This window comes from Egretta garzetta, unplaced genomic scaffold, assembly GCF_000687185.1.
Source record: "Egretta garzetta isolate BGI_Z169 unplaced genomic scaffold, ASM68718v1 scaffold7, whole genome shotgun sequence".
NCBI classification, from domain to species: Eukaryota; Metazoa; Chordata; class Aves; order Pelecaniformes; family Ardeidae; genus Egretta; species Egretta garzetta.
In genome coordinates, this window is record NW_009260350.1 from 2,810,012 (window position 1) to 2,820,189 (window position 10,178).

Sequence of the window (10,178 nt, forward strand, 5' to 3'; positions counted from 1 at the left end):
TGCTGGAAGCTCGCCCTCAAGAACTGCCGTACCAGAGAGCGCACTTTGAAAACCAACTGGAAGGTAAAAGGGAATTTCTTTAATGGGATCCAGATGCTGTAGAAAAATGGGAACCTGTTTCAAGCGAGTGGTAGTGAAAAGTTGGTCTTTTGTATTGCAGCTTCTTTTTGCCAGTTAAAAGGGGAAAGCTGCTGAAGGATTTATGAGACTCTGCCCTAGCTGTAATACCTTTTCTTCCCAATGAGTGATTACTTCTACAAGCGTGTCTTTCTGTTTGCTATGCTACTCCAGTGCAAGAGAGATGTTTATACTTCAGCCATCCCTTGGTAATGAGAATCAGCCTTTAAGATGAAGGCTCCTTCCCCTGCTCATTACATATCCTGGGTAAAAGAAAGCTATCTGTTGTTGTGATATTTGTTTCTCTTCCTAAAGATTGTGAATGATAACGAAGAGTGATAGTTTTCTTCTTCATTTCTGCCTGTAAAAATTCCAAGAGGCCAGCATAAAGTAGATGGGTCTTCTCTCAGCTGCACTGTCAGTAGCAATAGTAAAGCTTGGAGTTTTCCAAGAAGCAGCAAATGAACTTGGTCAATACAATTACTGCAATCCCAAACCCATGTCTCGTCTTTCTGTGCAGAACCGCATTGGTGCTGTGAGCCAGCTGCAATATGAGGTGGGAAAAATTCTTTGTGATGTACATTCTTGTGACGGAGTTGTTATTGCTGGGTAAGTATGAGGTTGCATAACGCTCATTTAATCTTTACTGTTTGAGATCTTATGTACTACTTTTTAACACATTCAAAAGAAGCATCCATTTGAGGCAACAAGAACGAGTTTTTCTGGCTGCAGTTCCTTTGTGGGTGAGGTGGATTGTTCTTAAAGTGACAGATAATGATGGTTATCTACGAGTGCAAATTATTGTTGTTCTATTCAAAAAGCTATCTCATGTACTTATAAAAACTATAGTACTTTCTGATGAACTGTATGTCTTGTTTTGCTGTGGAGGCACTCAGAATGTATTAAATATCATACACGTCTACTGAAAAATGCTCTTCTTATTACTTTTTCCACAAAAATCTCTTAATCACAAGGCTATTTTTGTGTGCTGTGGCAAAGTAACTTTAGAAAGACTGTTACTTTTCTCCACTGTTATTTAAAAGACAATTGGGGAAAAAAAAAAAAACCACCCAAAAACCGGAGAAACTCAAAGTTCTCTTTTCCTAACATAAAGCTTTGTCAGGACCTTGATTTAATATTAGCTATTCATTTGGTTTACACCTCTAAATACAATTTTAAGAACCTCCCAAACTCTTGGAAGAGGTGACCGTGACTGTCTCAGCAGGTGTAAGGCTTTGCTGTATTCTGCTTGAATTTTACATGTTCTGTAATTAGTAGCCCTCCAGAAGAAGTCACATGAGTAAATAAAAATTGTATTGTCCTGGGGGCAGTCAGAGGATGTTGTCCTTAACATACCAGAGTTCCGTATTGTACAGTAGCACTTCATGGTAATGGTGAATGCTTATGCATTGTGGGATTAGAGAAAACTACTCATAAAATAGTATGAAAGTCACACACTGGTTATAAGAAAGGTGCCTTGAGATACATTGCGTGTAGATAACTTAGATACATTGAAATGCTTTTGAATGCTGTTGGGCAGCTGAGAGCAGAAATCTAAACTAGCGGACAGCAGGAGGGAAAGGGGAATTGTAATCTTTGATGGTGAGTTAGCTGGTGGTTTTGTGATTTGTGGGGTTTTTTACTTCTGCATTTGGAGGTCTCCCTTTCTATTCCTTTCCATCCTTTTCAGTGACTATTGCTTCTCTTTCTCTGCTTTTAATGCCAATGTCTTTGCTGCTGTAACCAGTTGCATTATAGCAATGAAAATGCTTCTGCTGAAGAGCTGTGTAGTCTGTGACCTCTAGAGGGGCAGTGCCACACAGTGGTTAACCGAAACAGTGGCCATAGGAAGAGGCTTGAAGAATTTGTGAGGCTGGAGTACCGCAGGTCGTATGTTGACTCCTGCCTGATGTTGAGACTTCCTTGGACCGCTGATAAAGACACGGCAGCTCCCAGCCTGCTGTGGTCCGCAGCTGGGATCCAGCTCTGCCGCGAGCAACCTGACTCCTTTTGTGCCCTTCAGCTTGGGCAGCATGTTTCCTGGCCTTGGCTAGGGATCTACACTACTGTATCTGTTCCACTGTATCTAATGAAACCTCCTGTACTTTTTTGGGAGCCAGAAACCCCAGTTGTCTCCACGCTGCTGCCAAAACCTCCAGCTCTTCTTTTTCTTCATTTCTCCATGGGTTTATAGTCAAACATGCAGTATATAGAAGGTAGGCAGAATAAATGTAATTTCTAAAGAATTAATGAACAAAGGAGATTAATCCTGTATATTAAACTCAAATAGTCCATATTTTAGTTCGGAAACCACATTTATGCAGTCTCACACAGCCTTTTCGTACTGGTTCCCCAGTTCCTCCAGTGTCTTCTTGATTCTTTTAGGGAGTTTGCCTCAGTTGGCATGGTGAAAGGAGGTGGTGCCCTTAAAGAATTTAGGTTCCTGTAAGGTTCATGAAAATAGGTGAGCAGGTAAGAGACCACTGAGGGAAAAGCCACACATGCATATCCGTTAGGAAAAGCTGTATTACAGGTTTCACTCAAATTACTTTTCAGTAATTTCCCTTCTCTGAGAAAATGAATTTTAGTAATGAAGCATCTTTTTTATGAAGCTGTGAGCATACATTCAATAAGACAACATGGGGAAATCAGACTTTACCTGGTTCAGAAATGAAATGCTTAGACTATTAGAACACAAAAATTTTATTACTTCCTTTGCTGTTTACTGCTTGCCCTTCACTCTGCTTGAGATCTCTGAAAGCATCTCTCAAATTGCTGCAAGCAGAAAACTGTTCTGTAAATCTTGCCCAAAAGAAGATGAATTTGTTGTTCTGCCAGCAATGATCGAAGTCTGCAAGACAGCAGCACACTGCTCCTCCCCTCAATAATATCTCATAGTAAGTAGTAAATATCAAACAAGATTAACTTAAAGTTATAACTGGATCTTCTAAGGACCTGAGCAGATTTTGCAGGGAAATACCTTGCTCGTTATGTGTATTTGATGAGCATTTAGGCTAGGGAGATGAGGAATTTGTTGTTTGGTTCGTTTTATTTTTAAAATCCAAACATAACCCTCCCCTCTCTCTCCCGGCTTTGTACTTAATGGCATTCTGCTTTCAAATTTGTCATAAAAGTGTAATGAATCTGGTGATCAATAGCTAGTTGTTGCATTCTTTCAGTACTGAAGAAGTAATTTAATAGCTGAGGTTAACAGAAGTCAATTTTCTTCTCAGTATAAATATCAATTATCTGTTATGTTTAATGATTATATCTCCAGTTTCGCAAACACTTATGTGCTTAGCTTTACATGTGAATAATCCTAGATTCCAGCGATACTCGCCATGTGCAGATGTTTAACTTCGCAAGACTTGAGAAGTTGGTGATGATCTTAAAGCTAATTTTGCGTGTGGCATTTCCCGGGCTTTTCTAAACAGTTTCTCGTGGCATCATTTGCCTTTCTTCTATAGTCAGGTTGCTGCACTGGAGAAAAATAGGGCCACTCAGTTGTTAGCAGGTTTTTTGATGTCTGACTTTAGGGAGCAGCTGTGGCGCTCTGGCTCCGCTCGGTCAGGCCAGCCAGGCATTATTCTCTGTCTTTTATAGCTGGAAACTGTGGCACTGTACAGCAGCTGCTCCCTGGTTTCGGGAGGTTCAACTCGGGATCTTGGGAGATCAGAGAATGGTTGAAAAACATAAAAAAGGAGTGGGGAGAGAGGTTCTCCAGCAGAAATGCTGGGGGTGTTGTGTATTTGGGGTCTTGGAGCAAGCCTGGGAAAAATCATACTGGATTTGAACCTGTGCTGTGACAGACCATTGTTAGTGAGATCCGCGGTAGATCTAGCCTGTTCCATTATACTCCTTCAAGCTCCACTGGAAAGCGGAATAATGTCTATTTTAGTTGCTATAGATCTTTTTAGATTTTTTTTTTTTTTTTTTTTTAAATCTTACTGAAAAGGAATTTGTACAGGTTGTGGGCAGAGTGACTTACCCAGCAGCTACAAGTATAATACATAGAGGCACGGTTTGCCTGAACTGGTTCAGGAGCAGATCTCTTGATTAACTTTGTGTAAGGAAGCAAAGATAAACTACACAGGGTTGGCTCTCCTTTAGAGAAATGTACCTATTTTCTTGCATTCGCCTCGTATTTTCTCCACGCTGCTGCCAAAGCTCAAGCCAGAAGATGGCAGAATATCAAGGATTGATTAAGTGCAACCTGAGCTGCGAGTTGAAGGTGGCCGCTAGCAGCTCCTCTTTCTCAGAGTGCCTTGCATTTACTGGCTGACATCAGATAATTCAATCTGGCCTGCATGCAGAGCATCTTGTGTTTATCATTAAAATTTCATCCCAGCGGTTACGATGCTTGTTTTCTGGGTCAGACCTTGAATCCCTTTTCATTTGAGACAGCGGTGTTTGTGGTTACCTCACTCCCAATCAATGTTGTATTTGCCAGCCTTTCTACAGTTACATGTCTCAAAGGATCTTCTTTAAGGGGATGTTGTCCTCCCCCTTCCATATTAAATTCAAATGTAGTTTCTTCTTTTAAGTCAGAGTTGACTTAAAGCAATTATATGTCTGCTCGCTTGGCTTTTATAAATCACTACTGATGTTTAGGTTCACTGTACCTAATGCTGTCATATGTTTGGGTTTAGTACAGAATGCCTGGATTTCTTCACCTTCTGTTAATAAAATCTTAAACAAATCTCTCTGTCGTGTTTTTGTTTTATTTTATTTTTTTTGTTTTTAGCAAGCGCATGTTCAGGCAGTAAAATTGCTACTTTTTTTTTCTTCTTGGCAGCATCAACAGCCACACTGATGGGCATTTGTAGTCAGAGGTTAGGTCCTCCCGGAGATACTGATCTCAGAGCTTGCATCTGGTCCTTGTTTGAACTGCGTTGTCATGACGCAGCGAATCCTGTGGCGTAGCACGTCCGTAACATGTTGCGAGGCTGTTTTGCTGTCTGACTGGCTCTGTGTGAAGTACTTAACGTGTCCTTGAAACTGTGCGCTAAACTTGTCTTGTGTCGGTGATGATTATCTCGCCTCACAACTCGCCCCGTAAAACCACACCGAGCCTGCTGTGAGTCAGGGTGATGTTTCATTGTGCCTTGTGTTAACTTTTCTGTGATTGCAGAAAGGGCACTGTGGCTTTACCTCTGCTGTTTGTAGCTTTGAAAGCTTCCCAAATGAAAATAAACAAAAGAGATCCAGAATCAGACCACCCTTCCAAAGACCCAGAAATATAAAGTTATCCGATACTTTTTCATTCTTCAGTTTTCTTTGCCTGAAGAAGGAGCGGTATAGACTGTTAGTTAAGAGCTTGCCTAAATAGAGTTTTAAGGGCCTGCCTCTGCTGTGCCACGGAGACCGGTCTCGCAGATGCTGCATGGAGTCCTGCACCCCTTACAGACTCGGCTGTGAATCAGCCCTCGCTTCTTCTCTTTACATTTTAACTTCAGAGATTTTCCTCCTTCCCCCAGTAAATATCTTCTTATCTAGAGATGTTATTTTCTTGAGTTAGGGCTAGTGAGATTCATGTGCTCTGAGTGCCTCAATAAATTTTTTTTAAACACTGCAGCACTTTCGAACAATTTGGGCCTTTCAGTTTAAGTCCTTACGAGCAACATCTGGACCTAAAAGTAGCTGCTACTATATGGTAGATTTCTTTGTTCTCTAGGATCACCTCCCGCTCTGCTTTCCTCCTGCTCAAAGGTGACCTGCAAATGACTTTCTTAAAAAATGGGCTTGCCGCTCTTTTTAGCTTCATAATGATGTGTGAAACTAGCCCGAAAGGCTTGAAAACACTTTTCTGCACTTTCTAAAACTTCATGTCAACTCTCATCTAATTTGGTTTTTTTGCTGTAGGGCTTGTGGGCTATTCTCAAGGTATTTATTATTAGCTCTTGCATCTTAATTCAGTGTGCAGACCTGAGGAAACCAAAATATTAATTAGTAATGAAAATGAATAAAAGTTAACATACCAAAGTCTTAAATAGCCCGAATAAACCCCCGCCTTATTTAATTGCTTAAATTTCACTTGTATAATGGCACAACTTTGATAGGTTTCTCCCTCCACTCCCAGTGACCAAGAGCCTGGATGTAAACCCAAGCGGTAAGGCAGAAGGTAGAAATAGTTGCCTTTTTCCTTCCACCTCCCCAAACCCTTTGTGTTCTCTTCACTCATTCTCATCGTTGTTAAGAAGTAATAAGTGTCAGACCTTCTTTTTTTCAAGTGAGCCACCTTTAGGAGGGTTGCAAACAGGATGACATCATGAGTTCAGAGGGGTCGGATGACAAACTGCGGGAGTTAGGTAAGGTTGTGTTAAGTGACAAACACCTTCGCTTCTCTGTCGTCTTGTGAAAAAGAGCCTTTCAGGTGAAACCAATAGTTAGAAGCTTGATACTGACTCTTTGTGAAAGCCGCTTTTCCAGCCTGCCCAACCATTAAGCTATTGGTTTACCTATGGGTTTTGCTGGATGCAGAGGAATGCGCTGCTGCGGGGAGATGCATTGTGTGCATAGTGATGCCTAATATTCTGAAGTCATGGTAGTTATTTTTGAGCTCATAAAGCCTGTTTTTTTTCTGCTGAGGCCAGACAAACCCATCCTTCTTTGTAGAAAACTTCTGGAACACTTCATTTTTACTGTTTTCACCACCTACCAGCCTCTAGGCTGTGGCCATCAGTGCCTAGAGGTCAGATGATATTTTCCTCACCACTGTTTGCAGCGTGTTGCAAGTGTGTGTTCCTTCCAACATGTAAACATATCAATTTACATTGTCTTCAAATGGTGTTTTCTTGCCTGTATCTGAAACTGGAGCCGTTGTTTTATTTGTTGCATTATGTGTTTGTCCTTTGTAAAATAAGAAGGCTGATGGACCAGATGCTTCCCAAACTGCATCATAATTTCTCTTGAATTCTTTTGAAAAAGATTTTTTTTCTCCTGCCATGACAGTAGCCTTAGGCAGTACCCACAGTAATATGTTTCCTTAGTCAGATCAGCTGGTTTAATTAACGGACCTGGGCTGATGCAAGCCACTAGAACCTTGATCTAAATGATGGGAGATTCTTGGCCTTAAAAAAGAAATTACTGGAGACAGTTTGGCTTTCTCTAACTTCTGCTTTTGTAAGTGTTCATTAAAATGTTTTGCCTACCATATAACCCTTCGGCTTGTTTCTGTTCCCTTGGTATGACATTTGCATGCACTTAAAATTAATAAGAAAGTGAGGCACACAGAAGTACTTAGGATGGCGAAATGTTAATTTTGTTACAGAGAACAATGATAAGCTGCAGAACTGCACGCTATCTCCGGCAGCCTAACCCACTTTCTAGAGCTACGATTTCCTAAATAAGGCCTTAAAAGCAAAGGTATAAGTTTTCTGCAGCTCAATTTATGTGAGTGTGGTCCACAGATGGACGTGGGTTGATGATTTGGAAAGTCAGGTGCCCAGCAGAAGAGTTTGGGAACCGATCGTAGGGATGCTCAGAATTTGTTTCCTACATGGGGTTCCAGGTCTGTTTTGGGGCAAGTTAGTCACTTTTTGCATGGCTGCACTTGTACATCAAGCAACCCAAAATAATTTTTGGATGGAATCAAGGTCATTACTTTCCTACTTCATGTTCTTCTGTCAGCATTAAGATTGTTTCAAATGCTGGTTTTGGTTTACCCCCATCTGTTTTTTCTTGTATTTTATGGTGTAGCTTTCTGCCATGCTATGTAATAGCAGAAAATTTTCTCTTTTCTGTTCCATTTGTATTTCATTTTTTTGTCGCTATGTTCTATTTATATTCCTTTCTGCCATATAAAGTAGTTCTTTACTCCATTCGTTGCTACTAGACTGTTTTTTTTTTTCTGATGCCTTCCCTTAAGGAATCCCTTAACCAAGCTACGTGGGGTTTATATATGTAGTGGCAATCAATGTCTCTAACTGTAAATGAGAACACAGGAAAGCTTGGGAACTTTTATCTCTTTCATCCAGCCTTACTCTAACTTACAGGCATCTAACACTGTGGTAAATGTATCTGAGCTCTGTTATCCCTCATTTAAGAGAAAAGTTGTGGGTCTTAATGTTGAATATAAAGATTTTAGTAGAATCCATTTAATTTCAGTGTTGTCTGTTATGGTTGAGGTATCTTCCAACTTGCAGTGTTTTGGATGAAGAGGGGTTTTGAAATGGAACATTATGAATTACCCCTGTCTTACTTGAGCCTTATAGAGAAGATGAAGCTTAGGAGCAATTTGAACCAACTTACAAAGGCGTTTGGACTTGGGTTTGCATGTTTAATTGGGCCTTATTTCTTAAGCCTTCTGAGGGGGTCTCTGACGAGATACCTTAATTAACCACATGAAGGACTGGTTAGTTGCTTTTGGTGGAATAAGGATGAAAGGTCTGAGATGCCTGTTGCAGCAAGGCAATGCAAAATACGCATCCATTTAAACAGAGCTATAGCTAGAGATTGTTACTTGAGCAAAATTCCTACTGACTTCAATGAAATGCATTGACATTGTAAGGACTTCATAATAAGATCTTTTGAGTATTAACAGATGGTCCCTGACTGCCTGAAACAAAGTTGTTGGGGTTTTTTTTGTGTTGTTGATCACCACAGGTATCTGGAAACTGAACAGACTTTGCCTTCTGGAAATCAAACCTGACTGTGAAACAAAGGTTTTTCTTTCTCCCTCCTTTTTATTTTCTTGCTACAAATTCTTTAGAGAAAAATGAAAAAGGTAAACTGATTTCTGGAGTGTCTTAGCAAAAGTCTTTGGTGTTCAAACCACCTTAGTGTAGTCAGACTTGCCCTGGAGAGGTGTGCTTGAGGCAGCCTACAAAATGGACCAACACCAGCGTCCTGTTTCAACAGAAACCCAGCGACGATCTAGTTGACCTGCTTGTTTGAAGTGAAATTCTGCAGTGCCAGCAGTAAGCAAGCCATGAAGGAAAGCAGTTTGTCTTTGCTGCTGCCATGGACTGAATGAGTCGAGTCTCGACTGTTTTGAAAATGTTCCTGTTAACAGTTTTTCTTTTGTGTATTTGTCAGTTTATATATTAGTTGCAGTTGTACTTTGCACAAACACTAATTAGACAGCCATCAACACTCAGGGCCAAAGGCTTACTAACAATGCAACTGTGATAGCAGTGTCTTAATTGGTTGAGTATAATTGTCATTAGGCAACGATAAAGACATCTGGGGCTCTGGAGAGAGATCAGCCTCCCCCTCCTCCTCTTCCCCAAATTTGTTCTGGCTATTGCTATCCAACACAGTTGAGCTTTTTCAGATGAGATTCTGTGTTTTGACCAGTTTCCTGATGTTTTTCTCCTTATGAAATCGTCTGCCTCTTCAGCACCACTTCATTAGAGCGGTGCCCGGCCTCCATCTCTGCTTCCTCCCACATGTGCTCTGCACTTCACCACCTGCTTCCCCGCCACCATGGGACATCAGCAGCTTTTAACCCCCAGCTCCTTCTCCTTCAGTCTTCTGCTTTCACTCATGTGCGAGGGCACAAAGAAAGAAATTGTTCGTCTCATCAAGACATCACTGCCAATAAAAAGTAGTTGAAATGCTTTTGATTAGCGAGGAGGTATTTTTATTGTGGTACGTTTGTAGATACCATATGAATTTAATTTTTTTTCCAGTTTCTCTATACCATATGCATTCCACCTATTGTTGCTCCATTTCAGCAAGTGTTTTTATGCATATCTGTAAACCTTAAGCTGAATTTGCAGATGAATTTTTACAGATGTATACATATCTGTCCAGAATTATAGAAGTGGCTTGTCAAGGAGAAGTATAGTTAGACAAATACAGCTCTTGTCTTTCTCCTGCTGCTACTTCTCAGGCATACACACCGAAATGTATGGAAGGACAAGGGCAAAGTGAAATATAAGTCCATCAGAGAAGCTGAGTTACTTGGGTGAAGAGTCTCTGTTGGACGCTGAGGGGTTTGGGGTTTTTTTTTTGAACTTGAGAACTGAGAATTTGTAGGTTTTGGGGTTAGTTTTGGTTTTTGTTTGGGGTTTTTTGCACAAGTAGCTTATATTAGATGTTGGAGTATTTACCTGCCA

The 10,178-nt window shown here is 40.7% G+C and overlaps 1 protein-coding gene across 1 annotated transcript in view; it reads left to right on the forward strand.

Annotated features, from left to right (window-relative positions):
- FBXW8 (F-box and WD repeat domain containing 8) overlaps positions 1–10,178 on the forward strand; it is a 68,302-nt gene that overhangs the window by 23,227 nt on the left and 34,897 nt on the right. The window contains exons 8-9 of the mRNA XM_035898368.1: positions 1–63; positions 638–726. Of these exons, the coding sequence (XP_035754261.1) occupies positions 1–63; positions 638–726 (152 nt within the window). The remainder of the gene's footprint in view (positions 64–637; positions 727–10,178) is intronic.